Below are 22,358 nucleotides of genomic sequence, written 5' to 3'. Positions count from 1 at the left end.
ATATTTTTGTGACCTCTGTACAATAAATGGAATAAGCTTTTTGAGCTGTATTGTGATGAATCTCTTTAATCTTTATATCTCTTTTATATCTCTTTATTTCTCTTTCATCTTTATATCTTTGTATATTTTGGATCTACGCACCATATGTGCGCCATTTTTTTTTTTGCCTATTGGATTTTTGGACGAGTGTGTTGAGCTACTACCTTTTTTGTGAATTAGCCCATGAATTACTCGCCTTGAAGTCATCCTAGGTGTACAGTATATGACTTTCTTAAAAAATTGTCTTTGATCTTTCAAGCTGTTTGATGCCACTCAGGGGTATTGCACTGCATCGGTCCATGAGAAGTTTAATAGAAAGCGCATCCATAAAAAAAGGTGTCTCACATGGCTCCGAGGGGGTGAACAAAGGACTTCTGTAGCGATTGTTGCATTTTGACTTACTCCATACTTAAAACATAATAATCACTGTTGTAAAATGGAAGCAGTTCCGGGGGAATGACGTATGAGGTCAGCGTTGTGCATGCGCGGGTGAGTCTCGTGAAAACCAACGTTTGTAAACAGGAGCAAAGGAAACAAATTTTCCTTACTTTAGCAAAAAAAATTTCAATGGATGAGCTTTTTATTAAAATACTCATGGACCGATGAAGTGCAACACACGCTGAGTTGCATCAAACAGCTTGAAAGATCAAAGAAGATTTTTTTAATAACTCTGAATGAAAACAACTGAATTCATCTGAAAGAAGAAAGTCATATACACCTAAGATGACTTCAGGGTGAGCACATTTATGGCTTCATTTTAATTTTTGGCTGAACTTACCCTTTAATTTTATTATTATTATTATTATTATTATTATTATGCACTTGTTATAGAATAAGAAAAAATACAACATTCAGCAAACATAGCATCAAACCTAAAAAGAGGAAAAGAGTTGGAGATTAATGTACTAAGAAATATAGTTTGAAACATACCTACCAGATAACTAAAGAAACATATTTTCATATGTGTTCTGAATGATTTTGTAAATGCATCTTGAAGCTCACAAATTTGGGTGTGAGTCTGGCATGGTCTGTTCCGGTTCAAGTTGGGCCTGGTGCCCAGGGCTCTAAGGTCATATCCAGGTTATCCCAAGAGAGGACGCATCCACGCTGAGCCTCCACGCTGCTGTTTACAGGAAATGCAGGACCAGGGCGAGGGGACAGGGTCAGTGGGATGGGGTGGAGACAGGCAATACCGATCTCCCAGACTCCCCTGCGACCCAAACAACAAGGCGAGGTGTGGCAGTCAGGAAAGCAAGGCTACCACAAAGATGTTGTTGTTGTCATTGTTCCCAGCTTTCTCCATGTCTTTCTAATATTACAGTAAAGGCTGGGGCCAGTGTTTGACTTGAATAATATTTTCAATGTAAATATGTACACATATTTGTGAGAAAGCAGATCATCTAAATTGAATGCAGTGATTTTAAAAGCCATATTTAACACAAAAGATGAATTAAATGGCTCACAGATGACTAGATAAAGAAGAATCTCATATATAGATTAAATTAGACCCATTTTGAATCTTAGACCCACCAAACTCAAACCAGGCAGGAATATGCATCTCTCAGTTCAGCTTACACACATGCTGATCATTGCTCTCTCCTCATCTGCATTCAAATACGTTTTGTTAAATGAAGTAATGAAGTCGTCTCAGTGATGCTTATCTTCTATAATAGCACTATTACACAGATTCAGACAGAGAAACACTGGGGTTTCTAATGTATATTTTATTATCAAGAGTTTAAATCAATTGAATTACATATAACAAGCCTCAGGAAAGCATCAGGCAGTATGACATATAGATGCGTTATAGGAAATCATTGCAGTCTCTCTGTAATTTTCTGTAGTAAATTTAGCTCATGGGTACCTTAAAGCAAAAAGCTTAGAGAAGTACTTTGCTCCATGATTGCTTCTCATAAATGGTAATGTTGAAGAATCAGCAGGATTGTGTAAATTGTCACTGTCGGCAGCAGGAGAGGTTATGTAGGATAGATGCACATTTTTACACAAACTTTATTTGTTCCCAATGCTTTTTTGTTTGTTTTTATTTTTGTACTTTTTTATATAATACTGTTTCTTTGAGATGTTTATTTATAATATATTGTTATGTATTTTTTATTTTACTATTTTTATATATTAGAATATTGTGTTGTATTATTTTGTTGTTGTGTTGTGACAATCCCCTCTGCACAATGCAAAAGATGTAAATCAAATACCAGTCTATTATGCAGATGTGTTAATAATTATATCTTGGTTTTATTTGATCCTGGAGAGCTACATATGGGCAATTTCAGTTTGAATTCATTTGAAAGGTGTTTGAGATGAAAGAATCAGCTTGTTTTGTCTTATGCTTACTCTCGTTCCGCTTTCACTGAAAATGGAGTCCTCCGCTGGTGATTGTTGTGACGTCCTGCCAGAAGGCTTCTATATGGTTCATCTGGGGCCTCTAAACGAACTGTCACCTTAGCTCTCCCAGTTCAGCTGGCTAAGAGCAATGAGCAATTTCCACTTCCAACACCAGACATTTTGTGTGTGCAGTGTACAGTATCCTTGAGTAGTATGACACACAGCTGGGCACCTCAAAATCTTTTGTACATTGACATTATGCATACACATTAACTTTAAATGCTTTTAAATGTTCGACATTTTTTTTATGCCAAAGAGTTGCTTTAAATAAGTATAAGTGCAAATGCACTAAAAATGTCTCTCATGTGCATCTCATGTTCCCTCCTCAGTATATGAGCATCTTCATTATGTGCATATTTGCATATCCTCGGATCCTTTTTTTTTCGGTTTAAGTGCTCACTACAGGATCACCAAGCCAGCCCTTCATGCCCAACCGTAAATATCCTCACAATCTGGCCCCAGCCATCCGTGTTACTACTGTAAGGAGGAGGTTGGAGGGGGTCAAATTATTCTCACCAGGTCTTGTTTAAATGAAGAGGGGGAATCTTTTTCATGGCTGGACACCAAAGTGTATATATACTACAGTAACTAATCCATAGTGATCATAGTGCATTTAACATTTCTGTCATGTTTTTATCCATTCACAGTGCCTACACTGAGCCATTCCCTGTTTGTCCTGTGTCTGCCACTGTGTCCAATGAGGAAGACCATGGACGCACATCTGAGGAAGAGGATGGTTGTGGAGACCACTGCCATGACCGACAGGTCAGTTATCAATTTTATATTATCTCCTGCAAATATTCTAATGTCAGTGCTCACAAAAATAAGATGTTTCTTGTAAGAAATTCTGCATTAAATTTGTTATAAAAGATGTTATTTTAAATAAATGCTGTTCTTTTGAAATTTCTATTCATCAGACAGTCATGAAAAGATTAAGCAGCACAACTGTTTTCAGCATCGATAATAATAATTTAAATTGTGTGTGTGTGTGTGTGTGTGTGTGTGTGTGTGTGTGTGTGTGTGTAAAATCAGCTTATTAGAATAATTTCTGAATGATGATGTGACACTGAAGACTGGAGTAATGGCTGGTGTAAATTCAGCTTTGCAATCACAGGAAACATATTAAAATAGAAGAGTGAAATTTTAATAAAATAAATGCAGCCTCGATTAGCAGAGCAGAATAATAATAATAATACAAACCAATAAGTGTATAATCAAGGATTTTTGTAATTCAAGGTCTGAGAGACTGCAGAAAATTATTTCATTATTTTAATTATTAGTATTATTTATTTAAACGTACTTCAGCATTTATTTTCCAGAATAATTTACAATACATTACTTACAGTACAGTATTTTTAAAACCAAATACAATATAAATATTATACGATATAATAAAAAAAAATTATAAACACAAATCTCTTTCACAGTATAAATGGATCTTTATACTTTAACATATTTAGCTTTTAAGAAGACTTCAAATCATCACTTTGTGGGTCACTGATAACAAAAACTCAAACCCGTGTGTTACCCAAGTAATGACAGGTTTGCATGCTAAAGTAGATAAAAACAAGGACCCTCCCTGTTGAACTGGAATTCCCTGTGTGTGCAATTTTTGTGAGATTCAGGTTCATACGTCTCCTGGCAGTCAGTTCAGTGCTGGAGTGAGAGGCGGACCCCACCCCTTTCCTCTGCCACAGTAATATCAGCCAGGGCCCCGGACTTGTGACGCCTGTTTCGTTGTTTTCTTCGTCTTTAAAAAGAAAAGAATATCTGGGAGTAACCTACCCCAGCCTCATTTCAGCACAGCAACAAGCTGGAAAAAAGCCAGCTGCTCTGTAATTGGTTTTGTTATGGATTTTACAATGCATAAAAGTGACCCTAGCACAGATATTAAAGACTTTTTATAAATCTAAACATGAATATGAAATTCATAGTATTAGCAGTGAAGTACCAGTCATGCAGTCATTTTCTCCTAAACACAGCCATTCAGTAGTAACACTTGTGTTCAGACAGCTGTGATTAGCTTGCAAATCAATGGTAGATTTGTGCTTGCAATGAAACCAGCGTCTCATCCACAATGCATCAGGGCACATCCAGGAAAGCTTTCCCATTTGCATTGTGCATTAATGAAATAATCTGTCTTCTTTTGACAGGATTGTATGAGAAATTAGATCAGAACATCAATTCCCCTATCACTCTGTCTTCATTTGTATATCTATCATTATTTTTATTAGTGTTGTCAATGGATTAAAATTTTTACTAATTAATTGTAAATTTTTCTGAATCCCACCTAACAATAAAGTTTTAAAATATACTTTTATATTTTAATAATTTCACATTCAGTCTTCAAATTAATGTAGAAATAACATCACTGATACCAATACTACTGTTGTCTCTAGGAAATGTTGTTGTTTTTTCATAATATTTAACCATTGACTATTGCCGTTAAGCATAACAGTATAATTGAGAGCTATCAATTTAAACATTAATTAGACTTTAAAAAACAACTTCTTATTTAAGTGAACTTCTTCAATCTTCATATAAACCCTATAATAAATATAATATTTAGCTACAGTACTTGTGCCCTTCAGCAAGTAGGAAATATACAGAAATTGAACTGAAGTTATCAAACACTAAATTAAATATAGATGAATCCTTAAAGCTACAAAAGTCATTTATTTGTCTCTTTGTTCTTTGATGAACATACATCACAGCAGCGGGGTTATTAGCTTATTTTGGCTGTTTTTAAGAGCTGCAGATGCTAAACATGACGCGGATCTGACACGCATCATATTTTCTCTTTACTTTTTCTGACCCACTTCAGGTCTTAAAGTCTCTACTAATGAGCTGATTAGTTGAATCGGGTGTGTTAGATGATGGAGACAGTGCTGGGCTGCTCCAGAACAGTTTTAAAAACCAATGCATTTCAGAGACATGTTCTTAATTGTGACTCATGCATAACAAATACATGCATGCACAGTTTTAAGGCAGCTTTTATTGCCTTTTTGGTAAATTCATGACTAAACTGATAACATAACTACAACATTGCATGTTCGTAGTTTCATTTGCACTTTAGTATGAAATTATATACAGCGTGCAGTTGCAATTGAAGAGCATGTGCGATGAGCAGAGTATAACGGCTGATAGGACAGGAAGGATTGTTTTTACTGACATATGTCCTGACAACATCTTATCTGACCGGGGTTCACTGTTGTTCTACTGAAGCTCCTCGTCACCTTTACCTTTTCCGTGCTTGTTTGACTAGTGCCTGGCACTGAGGTAAAGTTAGAGTGCATGTCTGAAAGTCTCCCATTTGATGTGTTCGTAAAGATGTTTTGTGTCTAAATAAACAGAGAAAAAAAGAGACAGAAGCAGCAGTGGTGGGTGTGGTGGCCAACCCTAGCTCCGCCCCTGTGTTAAATGCATTAAATATTTTTAATGTGTTAAACTGAACAAATTAATATTATGCTTTAACGTGCTAATTCTGACAGCACAATTTTTTCTACATATCATCTATATATTTCTCTTTAACATGTGCTGTAACTGAACTATGTGTACTTAAACACTGGATTTCTTCATTTATCTCTCATTGCTTTCTTTTCTGTCACTCACAGATCGATGGCCAATCCAGAGCCTACTATGTTGCCAAAGACCTGATGGACTCAGAAAGAGAGTGAGTGTTTGTCTCTGTCTGGATTTAAATGCAATCCAAGTACAGTCTAATTGTGTTTCATGTGATGTCCTTTAGGGATCTTCTTTATCCAGGCTCTGTCCACATCTTTATCACTGTCTATTCTTATTCACTCAGCAGCTCCTCTGATACTCAAACTGACAGCCTATTACTGGACTGTGTGCCTTAAGATATTGCATTTCAGCAGTGACTCAATGAAGTCATTAATTGTACAATACATTTATTGAATGTGATCCAGTATCTAAGCAAGCCTGCTTTTTTCCCCTAAGCCCTTCAAATGTATTTGTTATGGATCTCAACTGGCTTCATAAATTGGCTGTCGAAATGTTGGTATCACTTGGATGATCAGAGACATACCTGTTTGACAGAATTGGACAAATGTTTGACAGAATTTGGACTAATGTTGTTCGTCAAATAATTTATTGTTTGGAAATTTTCTACTAACAGTAATGTTGTCTCTTTTCAATAATCCACAGACATGTGAAGGCTCTGAAGATTCTTCAGGAGGTATGAAAATCTTTATAATATCCAAATTAATAACTTTGTTAATTGTTAAGTATAATTGTGGCCGAATTGCAATTGTAATAAATAAGATTTTTTGCTTACATTATTTTTTAAAAGTTTGGAGTCAGTAAGATTTTTTTTAAAGAACTAATATATAAATAAAACATCAGCAATTAATGCAGTAATAAATAAAAGTTTTAAGTAATGCAACCTTTTTCAACAGTGATAATACTGAGAAATGTTTCTTGAGCACCAAATCAGCACATTAGAATGATTTCTGAAGGATCATTCAGTTCATCTGATGACACTGAAGACTGGAGTAATGACTGCTTAAGATTCAGCTTTGCCATCATAAGAATAAATTACATAAAAGTTATTGTAGTTATTGGAACAGTTATTGTAAATTGCAATAATATTTCACAATATTACTGTTATTACTGTATTCTTATTTAAGTAAATGCAGCCCCTGTTAGAGAATAATTAAAAATCTTACTGACTCTAAACGTTTGAACAGTAGTGTAAATTAGGCATTCAGTTACAAATCTGTGCAGACATTAAAAAAGGATGGCTGTTTACCACTTTGATAAATCACTCACGGGGCTTTATAACAGAGGCTTATGTTTAGCAGTGTGTAGACATATACTTGTCTTGTCTATCCAAGACCTCTGTGGATTATTGCTTCTGTGAGGACGTTACAAGCAGGTAAAATCCACTGAATCCATAAGCTCATCTCACACAATTCTGGCAATGTATACACCTCACATAGACATTAAAACAGTCCTCAGCCAGTAAGTTTGCTACCAGCTCGTATGTGGGTCATCTGTTTTGCTCTTGATGATACTTTGCACTGTGACCAGTGAAATTATGTTTAATGAATTCAACCTTATTTTTAATTTAGTTTTGATTGATAAGGCAAGCACCATTATTACCATTGGTCATACTTAGGGTTCTAAAGATATATGAATGATACTACGGTGGCCGAGAGAGTTCAACACGCTGCAACTTAAGAAAACACATGCAAATTGAAAAAACACCAGTAAATGAAGAAAACATCTGCATCAGTTTGAGAACACAAATGTTGCAAATCATCACAACACATGCATATAACGAAAAGCTCCACAAATCCTTCACAACACATGCATATAACGAAACGCGCTGCAAATCCTTCACAACACATGCAAATTAAGAAACGCTGCAAATCCTCACCACACATGCATATAACGAAACACGCTGCAAATCCTTCACAACACATGCAAATTAAGAAACGCTGCAAATCCTCACATAACATGCACATTAAGAAACAATTAATGAACCATTGAAAATTTATTTTCATTAACCTTGAAATTATATTTAGCTGAGGATATTAAAGTTAGCCATCTTAAGTTACGTTTTACATTTAATCATGTAATTATTCAGCTTATTTAGGCTAATAATATCCAAAAGATAAAGGAATCATGCAATCAGGGTGTTAAAAAAAAAAAAAAACTTTCAGTTCACCAACAACTCCACTGACCAGTAGCCACTGCACAATAAGCAAATCCCAGCTGGGACCGACACTTTTTGGGATGTCCTTGAAACATTTCCATTGTGGTCAGTGCTATTTGCAGCGCGTTTGTTAATTTGCATGTGTTGTGAGGATTTGCAGCGCATTTCGTTAATGCATGTGTTGTGAGAATTTGCAGCGCATTTCATTAATACATGTGTTGTGAAGATTTGCAGCGTTTCTTAATTTGCATGTGTTGTGAGATTTTGCAGCGTGTTTCGTTATATGCATGTGTTGTGAGATTTTGCAGCGTGTTTCGTTATATGCATGTGTTGTGAGGATTTGCAGCGTTTCTTAATTTGCATGTGTTGTGAAGGATTTGCAGCGCGTTTCGTTATATGCATGTGTTGTGAGATTTTGCAGCATGTTTCGTTATATGCATGTGTTGTGAGGATTTGCAACACTTGTGTTGTCAAACTGATGAAGATGTTTTTTTTTTGTTTTTTTTGCTGGTGTTTTTTCAATTTGCATGTGTTTTCTTAAATTGCAGCGCGTTGAGCTCTCTCGGCTACCGTATGATACCCAATTCATGCGTGTTGTTAAGTAAAGGTATGCTATTACTTTCCTAATCAATCGGACTAGAACATCTTAAGAACTAAACAATGCCATAGCAACACCCTGGGAACCACCCTAGTCTTACTTTAACATAATTTCATTGATATTTGCAAGGGCAAAACTCATGGATTTGAAATGACACAACCTTTGTAAAACAGCTAGATTTGATTTCATGAGAAAGGCAAAGGTCCTGTAAAAGGGCTCCCAAATTAGTGTTGTACTGCTGCTGTCACCTGTGTATTCTGTCTTGGCAACCAATTGCAAATGCACAAATATACATTGAACCTTTACACACATATGTTTACACACATTGAGAGACACACACGGGTGGGGTTTTTTACAAGCCATTATCCGTGTTGTTTCAGTAACTGAGACTTCCTGGCCTTGACAACCTTGTCATGAAAAAGTCAGCCTGTGAGTGACGCAATACCTACGCACCAGGCTTTTGTTTTGGGAATCTTCACATGAGCCTTGTCACTTCTAAACATAAAAACACATCAGGTCTGGCAATAAACCCCAAATAACTTGTCAATATGAATGAATTGACTCGACTTCTCCTTTTCCAATTTTTTCTTTTTTTGAGAGAGTCAGTCAGTTTAAGACATATTAAGTGGTTTTAAAGGGATAGTTCGATCAAGCCTAATGTCCTGGCAGGAACACCCTTGCACTGTTTTAGGATGTAAAACTCCATCATTACAAACCAGAAGTACTTACAAAAGTGTACAAAGCAGCTGTGAAAAACTATACAGGTACATAAATGGTTAATTCGCATTATTGATTCATCTGCTGTAGACTCTTCTTGTTCTGAGTCTGGTTCATACATGTATGGCTGAATACCAGTCTTCTCACTCTCACTCATGTTGCTTCTCCTCTCTGTTTATTGTCATATGCAAAACAGAGACGTCTGGGCTCCACCCCCTTCTGGAGTCAGGCGGGAAGTTGCAGCTCATTTTCATGTGAGGGAACACACTCCTGAAACAGCACATTTTAGACCCGCCCCCCAAAAAAAACACTTTTCAACATGTTATAATTAGTGGTCAACTGATATATTGCCAAGGCCGATATATCGGCTGATTTTTGGCATTTTTCAAATATCGGCATCAGCCGATGCATTTTTCTGCTTGGCCAATGTGTTCGAGACGGGACCTTTATTTTGACGGCGTTGAGAAAGGCAGCGCCTGAGCGCACACAATACTCACACTCTCTCTCTCTTGTTCGCTGTCTTTGTTAACAGTTCTGTCTAATACGGATAGAAGTCTGTCTAATAATCAGATAGAATGGTTAAACAAAGGAATTAATGTATACAGAAAGTATTATAACGATTTCTTTTATGTTAGGCCTATTAGTAATATAAAGGCAAACATTATAATACTTTCTCCTTTTCCATCAGCATTAACCCTCTGGGGACGGATTGGGCGGTACCGCCCAAAATGGCATACTTTTACAAATGTGTAGTTATCTCAAAAACTATTAATGCTAGAGAGATGCGGTTTTTTTTGCCGTCTTCCTCAGATTCCACTGAAAACAGCGGTATTCAGTTTGTATATTAAACACGCTTCCCTTATTGCGCAATACCACTGCGTAAACAGGCCAATGAAAACTATTATGTTAGGCAGATTCAACACGCAACAACCAATGTAAAAACCGCTGGGAGGAATATTTTTCTAACCCAATCAGAGGAAGGTTACCATGATTTATTCTAGCCATTCAGAGGACTCTGTAGCTCTGCTGTAGCCTTGTAAAAGCTGGGCTGGACTATAGTAAAACGACCTCCAGCCAGGTGTAATCAATAACCGATCGGAGAATCAGCATGAGGTGGAGAAAGCAGAAAGCGATCGGAGTGTTACAGAGAACGATCGGAGTATTAGCGAGCACAAAGAGATAAATTCGAGAGAGATATAGCATTATTACAGAATTGTTTTATCAAAATTGCAAGCAGTAAAAGATTTAGGGCAGAACAAGCTCTGGAACAATTACTGGAAAGTGACGAGGGGAAATCTGGAGCAGACAGCTTTTACACAGATGACGAAGTATTTTACCAGGATGGGGAAGATCCATTTGAGGACTGGTATGTAACTTCAAATAACCTCTTTATCATTATAATTTATTATATCATACATCTTGAGTATGTATATGTTTTGGATTTTTAGTCATATAGCGATTGAGGCATGAAATATTTGTTTTAGTGTACCATACTACTCTTTCCCTGTAAACTCAGTTCAAGAGTGGTGTGCAATTTGTTTCAATAGACTGACTTACTCAACTAAGTAAACTGCTCAGGTCAAGAGAGGTGAAATGTGTTTTTAGTGTACAGTGGAGTTTCATAGGGTTACATGAGTTTATAGGAGTTATTTTTTCTACATTGAATATTGACACAAAAAAAGCTTCCAGTTTGATTGTGTATTTGCTCTGATGCAGGATGCAGACAGGACAACTCGCCGCACACCCCTACCCATTGTCCCTTGGACCCAGCAAACCCTGCACACAAGCCTGCAGATGTCAGAAAGTACTGTGAGCACTGCAAGGCAAGCAAAGTGTACAACAAGACCTCCTGGCCTTGCTTTGCTCACTGGCATGCCTAGGACTGTTTGTAAAAAAAGTTAATTATTTAATTGTTCTTTACACATTTGATTAAACAATAACACATTTCTGTCAAGCAAAGAGTTTGAAGAAATTTTTTTTTTTCAAAAACTGTTCTATATTGTGTGTTTTTCAGTAATAAATGACAAAAAAAAATCTCATTTTCGTTTTTGAAATTCTCTAGTTTATTGTACAATTTTTCACTCATACTTCCTTCATAAACATATTGCATGCATGCTTATGGTAGCTTAGGGTCTTCTGAATCCATCGATACCAAATACATGGTGGTCCATCATCATTACATATGGTTTATAAGCCGAAATGTAAAAATAGAGAAAACAGACCAAAAAGGGCTTAGTCCCAAAAATGAAAAAACGCCTAGGACTGTTTGTAAATAAAGTTAATTATTGAATTGTTCTTTACACATTTGATTGAACATTAACCCATTTCTGTCAAGCAAAGGGTTTGAAAAATATATTTTTGGGTCAAAAACTTTTCACTTTTGTTGTGTGAGGTAGGATTTTCAGTAATAAATGACAAAAATCTCATTTTTGTTTTGAAATTCTCTAGTTTATTGTACAATTTTTCACTCATACTTCCTTTATAAACATATTGCATGCATGCTTATGGTAGCTTAGGGTCTTCTGAATCCATCGATACCAAATACATGGTGGTCCATCATCATTACATATGGTTTATAAGCCGAAATGTAAAAATAGAGAAAACGGACCAAAAAGGGCTTAGTACCCTAAGGGTTAAGCAAATATGCATTTATATAATTTAAACAAATCTTTGAATGACTAATGAACATTTAATTTCACAAACCTTGCAAACGTTGTCAAATCCAATGTGCATTTTTATCCAGCATGATGTTCTCTGCGTGATGGTCAGTCCATGTAAATTAAATGCTTTAAACTTTAAACTCGTGATTTCAAATTATGCTGTACTTTATGCATTTGCTCACTGTCATATTCATGTCATTTTCACTGTGTGCTGTATGTAAAATGAGGGTTACCCTGGCTTTATTTAAAAAATATGATTCCCAATGCACACAAACTTCCCAGAATACTGAGTGCCCTATTGGTTACAGTGTTTACTTTTTTTATATTATAATTTTATTAAATATTTATTTATTTGTGAAAAATACTATTTTAATACTAATTTAATTTCTTAAATATTAATAATAATAATAAAAAATTATATCAGCTTTATATCGGCTATCTGCCCTCCTGCTTCAAAGATATCGGCTGTCAAAAAAACACATATCGGTCGACCACTAGTTATAATAAATTATCTGTATTGTATTTTGAGCAGAAACTTCATAGGCACATTCAGGAGAGCCATAAGATTAATATTACATCTTGTAAAAAAGGTCATAAAAGGTTTCCTTTAAATAAAAAGGAGAAATGGTGACTTGGCATCAAGCTTAAATGACTTTAACTTGTATTTCAAGTTTTTATGGTTTTAGTTTTAGTAAAATATAATAATCCTGAGCTGAACACACACTCACACACACACACACACACACACACACACACACACACCATATATACATACATACACACCAAATTTATATATTTTAAAGAATGGTTGTGTACATGAATGTCAATGGTTTAAAACAAAATTGTTCCCTCTTGACTTTTATTGGATGCAGTACCACCACTCCCTATATGCAGAGTACGCAGTCTGCGTAGGGCACCAACTCCCAGAGGGGGCACCATCCCAGTTCCTCAAAAAAAAAAAACTTCCGCCATTCTCCCATCCGCGCTCGTGACCGCTCGCACCTCATGTTTGCGGCTGAATGTTCATAATTGATGGATGGACATCTATGCCCGGGTAAAGGACATCAGCAATCCGGCGCAGAGAATAGAAAAATAAAGAAAGTAAAAAAAAAAAAACAGGCATAAAGTTGGCTTGACGTTGGACGTTCGATAGTCTCAAATTTAGGGACTGTCTCTAAAGTTACATGCAATATTGGTATACACTTTTCTAACGTCAGTAGCATTTGAGGACAATGACTTAGTCATAAAAACAACTGTAATTGTTCATCTAGGTGTCAGCTATAATGCACAATTAAATTTGAATTGAATGTTTGATATTTATTAAAATAAACTGTAAATCATTTGTAAATTATGCTACTTTTTTATATGGACTCAAACGCAAATTTGAAGCTCAATCGCATTTGAGGAGAAAACTTGCAGTCATAAAACAATTGTAATGTGTTCATTTAGGTGTCAGCTACAATGCACACCTTATACATTTTTAATATATATTAAAATAAATAATTTAGGTAAAAAACGAGGCCCGTTTATCACTTTCAGGCACATTCCTGTGAAAGGTTTTGTTTTGTTTTTTGTTTTCTTTTCAGGTTCCCTTACGAATATTACCCATGGTTTTAACAATAAAACCACAAATCATCGTTCTTGTAGCCATGGTAACTGCAAATTAACCATTGTTTTGTTACTTCAAATAATAATTTACAAAGAAGTATTAATATACTGTAATTTTTTTGTTGTTGTTGTTGTTGCTATAAAAACAGACCTAAGCTAAAATGCATTATATAAAAAATCAATGAGGCAATAATGATTGGTTAATAATAACACTGTTAAAATACATAATGTAGGCAAATACAAAATAAACAATTTATGTACATGTTATTCCAAATGCCTGCAAAGGCAGCGAAATGCCATCTAATTGCTGCTGTTACACTTACAGGACAATCAAATCCTTGTTTAGGCTACTGACCAAACATTTAATTCAAATATTCACTTAATCTTTCATTTTTGGCCACCTTTTTGCTATAGATGACACAGCCTTTATCATTTCTTCAACAAAAAACGTGCATATCACAACCCTTACAAATATAAACCTTGGTTTTATCATAATAAAACTGCTTAATTTCCTTTTGCATGATTTCTGAATGCTTGAGACTATAAAATAAATTAGAGTCATAATAAAGTTATAGCCATAGGTAAATGTCGAGAGCTACAATTGTAATTTGTAAATAATGGAATTTATTCATTTACTTTTTTATTTGATTAAAGTTCTATTTTCACCCCTATAGTTTCTTTTCAAGAGGGTCTGGCTGCAGATTGCACTCTCAGACTTGCTTTCAGGGTCCTGCAAAAAAAAAACCAGGCAAATCCGTGGCCAGAACAGCAGAATATGAACGTTTGCGCAAAGTCTCTCGCTAAGCATTTTCCTCCCATAGAAAAACATAAACACTTAACATGGCTTAATGTATTAAGATGCTATTAAAATATCAAATTAAATTTAGAGTTCATTATTTTAATGAATATGTATATAGTATTTTCCTCACATACTGCAAAATGTGGCATAATGGATTAAGATGATAAAGGCCAAACTTAATATGCTTTATTAAAAGCATTATTAAAATACATAACTATATGTACGGCCAAGCAGGTGAGCCCAGAATAAACGCAACACGCATGTGTCACATTAAGCATTTTTGCATATTGAATAAACTGTCTACAACTCGTTTATATCACTGTCTTTTTCCATTAAGCTACATTATGTTTTATTTATAATGATTTTTTACAGGAGGAAAACGTTTAATGTACAATTTAACACACTGCGTTCTGTACTCGTCTGCTTGCCTGCATGGAGTTGATCCTAAAATCACTTAATGCATTTCATAATGCACGTTCATATTTGCTGGTCTGTATATACGTTGAATCAACAACAAGACATATAGGCTAGGCCTACTGAATAGTCTTTATCATCTTAGTCTGTTATTAGGCCACATTAAGCGTTTTGCTGTATGGGAGGACAAAGTCTGTGCATTGTGTTCATAGCCATCTGCTTGCCTTGTAGTACATTTTTTAATTTTTTATCAGTACGTTTTTTCTACAGGAGGAAAACGCTTAACGAAAGACTTTGCGCAAACGTTCATATTCTGCTGTTCTGTGGCCACAGATTTGCCGGTCTTGTCTTTTTCTTGCAGGACCCTGTACGTTATAGTAGTAGGCCTACTAATTTAGTTTTAATTGTTTAATCACCACCACAGCATCTTGTCTCCATTGGCAACATGCACGATTTGTGTTGATTGCAAGTGACGTCACAGGTAGCGAAGAGTGCAAGTAGCGATTGCAAGTGACATTGTAATATATATATATATATTTTTTTTTTTCTTGTCTTCACCACCTGGCTACTGTTGTAAAATGTTGAGAGATTCAAACAAACAGTTATCAATAAATAGAACAAAATAATAAAATAAAGACTGCAAGTGATGTCACTAGCGGAAGTGCAAGTGTCTGAGAGTGCAAATCTGAGAATGCAAGTGAGAGTGCAAGTGCAAGTCTGCAGCCAGACCCTTCTCGTTTTTTTCCATCATCATATTTGAGGAAGGGGGGCACAACAATACAATCCTGCTTAGGGCACCCATTTGGCCAGCAGCGGCCCTGATTGGATGAAAAAAAAAAAAAAACATTGTAAGGACATTTTTTTAAATAAATGATAACAGAATTATTTTTCTTTTTGGGTGAAATGACCCAAAACTAAAAATATTTTTTTCATATATCAGTGTAATGAAGACTTCAGTGTCTGATTAAAGGAGCGTTTTACTGTGTGTCTGAATTCATTGGTTCTTCACACTATACTTAATATTGCTCTGTCATGTACTGTTTCCAATTTAAATTATCATTTGTTTTCATTAGCTCTCCCACTCTTGACAGCCAAGTGTCTTTCTAACCTTGTTCCCTATAGGGCTGTGTGTGTTTGTGTGTTTGTGTGTGCATGGCTTGCAGGGTCCATGTGAGCAATGAGATTATCCGGAAAAATCTGTAACCTATTGTTTTAAACATTGCCCTCTATACTGTAACCTCATAATCAGATTTAGCACTTCTGTTTTCATGATTAATACAATATGTATCCCAATTATCACGTTAAGGTGGGGCTGAAGGAGCAATTTAACACAATCCAGTGTGAACTAGAGTTCTTCATATGGTGCACCTCTTGTAAATTACTGTACTTCATATTCACCATTTTAATTGCCTCATTTGAATAAAATAAGCCATAGTCAATAGAATCGCTGTCCTATTAACGACTAAAGAATGCTAATAATATACATGCCTGTGTGCCTCGTATGCATATGCTGTATTGTATTACTGTAGAACTGTTATTATAGCTCCCCTTATTCATACATAATGCTGTGGATTTGAATTGAGCAGCATAATGGGAGGGATCGTGAATGGAGCTAAATGAATAGGCACATCAGAGCATTGCTGCAATAGTATTTCATGTCTAGCTTTCTTTGGGAGAACGTTCAGTTTGATATTGATGTGCTATAAATATTTATACTGCATTTAACAATTAGTGAATATGTAGAAAAGATAAAGATGTCATTAATCACTCTCTCTGTGCTGTGCTGAATAATAATGAGCTGGAGGATCTGAGTCACCTTGATTCTCTGTCCAGTATGACATCATTAAAGGTGTCATGATGTTGCTAAAAAGAACATTATTTTGTGTATTTGGTGTATTGAAATGTGTTTATGCATTTTAAGGTTCAAAAAACACATTATTTTCCACATACTGTACATTATTGTTTCTCCTCTATGCCCCGTCTTTCTGAAATGTGTCGATTTTTGAGCCTGTCCTCCAACAAAAAAACGACCATATAGGTCGTTTGTGCAAGCACCTTATTACGACCTATATTTACGTTTTAAAGTTAAGCGCCCTCTAGCTCGCGTTAAAATAATGACAGTATCGCGTTGCGTCTGTCGTCATGAAATGATGTATAAAGTCATTACCAATCAAAACGCACGTTTATTTAAATGGAATGTGTGGGCTTTTTACACCGGTCTCACAGAATTTCCTACATATTTTACTAGGTTGCTTATTCGTTCACACCTAACCCCACCCCTAAACCTAACCCTCACAGAAATCATGCTAAATTATGATTTATTGAGCATATACATTTTCGTGCACGTCCGTTCCCTGGAATTGAACCCATGATAGCATGATTACATATCAAGGTATAACGCAATAATCTACCAACTGAGCTACACGAAACGCAAACCAGAGTGCAAAAAAAGAGTATTAAACATTAATATGAAAACGACCTTTTGCCGATAGGGGCGCAATTGTAGTATAAGCTCTGATGGGTCGTATTTCAGGGATTTGGACAAACGACCTATACGAGCGTATTGGTTGGAGGACAGGTTGCGATTTTTACAAGGCTTATCGGTCTGAAAAGTTCTGATTGGCCAGCTATCCAGCGCGTTGTGATTGGCCAAATGCCTCAAGCGTGTGACGGAAATGTTACGCCCCTTAAAATAATGTGATGCCCTGTCCAGCTGGAGCGACGAGACATAAAAATAAAACCCATTATAAATGTGATATAAACATGATTTCTAGTCGCGTCCTCTTTTGGAATGCCAAACAAATCAGTTCTCAACGAAAGTTCTCAAAGTCTTTCTCAACGAAACAGCGTCACACACCGCTACCTTGAGTGAGCGAAGGTCAGAGACCTAGAGTGAGCGGAGGCCGGCTTGAGAACGGCACGGCAGGCAGATTCTACGAAGGATTGCGGCAACCATATGTGACGACTCCGGGCTGGACTCCACTTCGTCCATGGTGAAAGCCGATCCTGTGATCCACAGTGCAAAGTTGATGTATTTCCTCAGCGACCAGCATGGATCAGCTCCAGGCATGACAAAGCGGATATCATCCTCTTTTGGAAGGCCAAACAAAATTGCTTCACTTTCATAGTTAAACACACAGCATTCATACGATATAGCGGCAGCGGCAACAACAATACTACAACGAGAATAAAAGGTGTGCTTTCTTTCTTTGCGTGAACATTTGGGCGCCGTTATGCAAATCTTCCCACATAGTAACGTAGAGATGTGGGAGCGTGATTAGGGGGGTGTGGACGAGTCTTAACTTTTATTAAGGATATCTCTTTGGAGTCTTTGCAACTTTACAGATCTTCTTTATGCACTAAGAGCTTGTAATACCCCAAAGAGAAAGGAAAAATTAAAATCGCATCATATGACCATTAAGCCAGTGCTCACTGCTGTCAACGGCAGAGGTGGGTAGAGTACCCAAAAACTGTACTCAAGTAAAAGTAAAAGTACTTCTAGAAATATTTACTCAAGTAAAAGTAAAAGTACTAGTCTTGAATAGTTACTTGAGTATAAGTAAAAGAGTATCGGATAAAAAATCTACTCCAGTAGTTAGTTACTAGTTACTTTGGGTCATATATACTGAGCCTATTTTTATTTAGATATATAGATAAAATGTATGTAATGTATGTGTGCGTGTATAAATGTATATATTTCATCAGCCTTTACTCCAATTTATGTAATTTATTATAAAACCCTGTCTGTTTACTTAAGTAACAGACATAGGTGTCATGCCATAACATATTTTTAATACGACTGACTTTATATTAAATGTGAATTTAACATTGAAAGTTAATGTGATATAAATATTGCTACTAATCTTTCATTGTTCAGAAAGAGAGCAAATAACATTTACATTATTAAAGATAATTTTCACTGACAGTCTAGATTTCAATCACTCTCAGAAACTCCCATAAAAAATCACTGAAACTGTTAACACTGTGAAATCAATATCTTAATTAAAGATTCGTACACACATCTGCACTTTGTTGTTTCTGCGAGAGAATTCGCCAGAAATAGGTATTCAGTCAGTGAGCGAGTGAAGGAAGCACCGGCATTTTAGCGATGACTCATCTGAACGCCTCTGATTGGCCAATGCTTTAATAAGCTCAAAAGATTTATGTGTGATTTGTTATAATGCGCAGTGCTGTAAAAACACATCTATCTCTGGCTAGCGCCAGCAAGCAATCACAGATCTGAATTTAGCAGCTGATAATATGACTCGCTGAACGTACTTGCACCAGTGTGATTGTATTAAAATGAATAAAATCTTAATCGGCTATTTTTTGTCTTTTGGAAGCTGCATTCAACTTGACTCCCCTCTGTTATAAGCCACACATGTACAACAAACTAATGTCACAGTGGTATCGTGTACTGTAATCGAATGTAGCCCAAGTTATTACCTGTTAAACAGTAGACAGCACACGCGGTGTTCATCTAATAAGGATCTCCATCGCTAGCAAATAATAACCTTTGCAGATTTCAATTCAGTGCAGTTCCAGCCACGTTTTCAACGCTCTTTCTGTTCTTAAACGTTACAACTCCGAGTGAACCACTTCAGACGCTCAGCGCGTGCGGCAGGGAACTGAATGACTCATTCAAACTGATTCATAAACCAATTCACTCGTTTGCCAATTGGTTTGATCAAGCCTTTGAACAGAATTGACTCAAAAGAATGAATCATTCGCGAATGGGCATCGCTCATTGCCCAGAGAAAAGTAGACGGCGCGTTTGGAATAAACTGAAGCATAACATTTATTGCATTAAGATAAAGTAACGAGAGGAGCGTCGCCCACAGTAACGAAGTAAAAGTACAGATTTTCCCCCAAAAATTTACTCAAGTAAGAGTATAAAGTACCCATCTTTAAATATACTCCGAAAAGTATTTGTTACCCCAAAAAATTACTCAAGTAAATGTAACGAAGTAAATGTAACTCGTTACTACCCACCTCTGGTCAACGGTGACTTTAAGGGTGTTTCCTTACTTCTGTGGAATGGGGATTTATACAGTTTTTAGGTTTAGCATACATCTCTTAAATTTACTTGATAGTACTGTTTGGATCCATAGGTGAAGAAGCTGAAGAAACAAAGCAAAATAGCACAAATAGAATCACTGCATTATATTTTTTTTATAAAAATGTATTTATTTTGTTCTCAGTGAGTTAACAGTAAATTGAGATCAAATGGAGACTTTTCCTTGGAAGTTCAAAAGAACAGTGTTTAGTTAAGATAGAAATCTTTTGTAATATTATGTCTTTGTCGCTTATGATCAATTTGTTACGTCCTTGCCCAATTAAAAAAAGAAAAAATTTACACTATTTTATAGCTACATACTCATACTGTATGTCAGCAATTGTATATATATTTTATTTCTCATTACGAATTTTAAGACAGACATCAGAGTAAAAATATTTTCCTGGGTTTCTTGGCTTGTCATTCTTTCCATTTATTTTTTATTTCTCTCTCTCTGTTTTGTGTACTCTGAAAGGAACAGAGTGCTCCATCAGAACACTACAGGACAGAACATGTGCTCTATTGTTCCATTGTTTGTTATTGAATAACACAAAAATACTAAGAATTTCCAGAACCTGTCCCTAATGGGAAGTTTTGCTTTTAATTCAGGTTGCTAGTCATGTGATTTTTGACAATTTGCAGCTTGATTCATTTCTTTTGTTCTTGAGCGAATATCGTGGAGAAGCATAAACAGAAACGAATACAAGTTATCTCCCACCAGCCAGTTCATTCCTGTGTCGTGGTTTATGCATCTGACTCTAGAAAGCAATAAAACTATAATGAGACTTCATCAAGGCAACTGTAAAACAAAGCACTTTCATTGCAATGAACATTTGGAAATTTGTCAGGGAGTTTCAACTATTGAAATGCTATTGGAGGAAACAAGTTTCATAGACTGTAAACAGGTAATTATGAGGGCATTGACAAATGCTGACACGGCTGTGATAAATATGCATTGATTCATGTGTGAAGCTCAGAAAGGAATTCCAGCAAACCTCCACCCAGCATGACTGCTTACACATCTGTGTGCTCATGCATGTCAGACTTTGTTTTACGTCATCACTTTCCTCATAACGAATACACATACCCTAACGGCTTTGCCTGTGAAGACATTTCAGAGAAGATTTTACCCCCTTCTAGGCGATTCATTAGGTAAATGACGTGTATGTATAGTAGGTCAAGTAAATAAATCCTCCCTGGATCTAGCCATCAGGCTAGCGGTCCCTGAACAGGTCAGCTCATGGCCGCTTAATTTAACGGTCTGTTATGGCCAAAACAAATATATTCAGCAGAAACTAATAACATGATCCCTCGACGGGTGGTATTGTGGGCAAAAATTATGTCTAAGCTGGAGGCTTGTGCACAGTCTGCTTTTAGCTCAGTCCAGTAGCTTAAGCCTGGAAGCTCATCCTGAGGGATAAATGTGGTTAGAGTTAAAAAAAATGTTTTATGTATTTGCACGGAACTCTGGATCACTTTGTCAAGTTGATATAGTTCTTTGCATTTTTTTTTCCACTGTTATTATTATAAACAATGAATCTAAACAATGAATTCTACTGTATATCACCACTTTAAATGGCTATCACAGCCACTGCTATCTAGCTGTTTTATTATAAAACAATATCCTTATTATGTTCAACCCAGGTGTTAGGCTATAGAATATGTATCATGTACTGTAACAAATTTTTTGTAAAGTTTATTAAGTATGTACAATACTTAATGTGAACATCTGTTCATCAAGCTTTATGCTTACTCAATCTAGATGTATATGGAATAAAATCACTGTCAAAAGTAATCGTATGTAATTCAAAACATTTGTGTGTAATTTTAATATACTCGTGCGTAATTTAAAACTATTGTACGTAATTCAGTTTTTTGTCAGAGTTGGATTCCAATATCTACGGCCACGACAGTTTACAGATACGCGATTTTGTGTGTTTTTTTAGAGTACAACTCTAAAATGTACGACTGTGACAGTTTACAGACACGGCGCTTGTTTTCACAATAGCTCTGTTACACACACGACATGCGAATTACGACTACGAAGTGCGGTGTGCGAAACGACTGTCAAAAATACGTCATCAAGGTCACAGGCATTACTATCCGAGGGAAGATGAATCGATTCAACAAAGAGTCATACTCTTTATCGCTATTGGCCTATAGATTAATAGAAAGCGATAAATTAAACACATAATCCTATAAAACCAATAGAAATATATCCAATGTAAAAACAGCGTTAATGATGTAAATAATATTATTTTAAATTACTTTCGAAAGTACCTTCAAAACGGCTTACTGACGTAATCACCACCGCACGTTTAGGTCTTAGTTTATCAATAATCAAAAACATTACAATTATTTTTGAGAATACAAACGTCTCTTAA

General features: G+C 35.9%; 2 protein-coding genes across 5 annotated transcripts in view; one reads left to right on the top strand and one right to left on the bottom strand.

The window, feature by feature from the left end:
• LOC132119423 (uncharacterized) overlaps window positions 1–22,358 on the bottom strand; it is a 233,911-nt gene that overhangs the window by 52,926 nt on the left and 158,627 nt on the right. The gene's annotated exons all lie outside the window — the stretch shown is intronic.
• Window positions 1–22,358, top strand: part of fgd5a (FYVE, RhoGEF and PH domain containing 5a) — a 52,163-nt gene that overhangs the window by 7,772 nt on the left and 22,033 nt on the right. For both annotated transcript variants that reach the window (XM_059529340.1, XM_059529339.1), the window contains exons 3-5: window positions 3,090–3,207; window positions 6,057–6,115; window positions 6,610–6,640. In XM_059529340.1, coding sequence (XP_059385323.1) covers window positions 3,090–3,207; window positions 6,057–6,115; window positions 6,610–6,640 — 208 coding nt within the window. The remainder of the gene's footprint in view (window positions 1–3,089; window positions 3,208–6,056; window positions 6,116–6,609; window positions 6,641–22,358) is intronic.

This window comes from Carassius carassius, chromosome 38 (genome assembly GCF_963082965.1).
Source record: "Carassius carassius chromosome 38, fCarCar2.1, whole genome shotgun sequence".
Lineage (NCBI taxonomy): Eukaryota > Metazoa > Chordata > Actinopteri > Cypriniformes > Cyprinidae > Carassius > Carassius carassius.
This window is presented reverse-complemented; position numbering and strand designations above follow the sequence as displayed.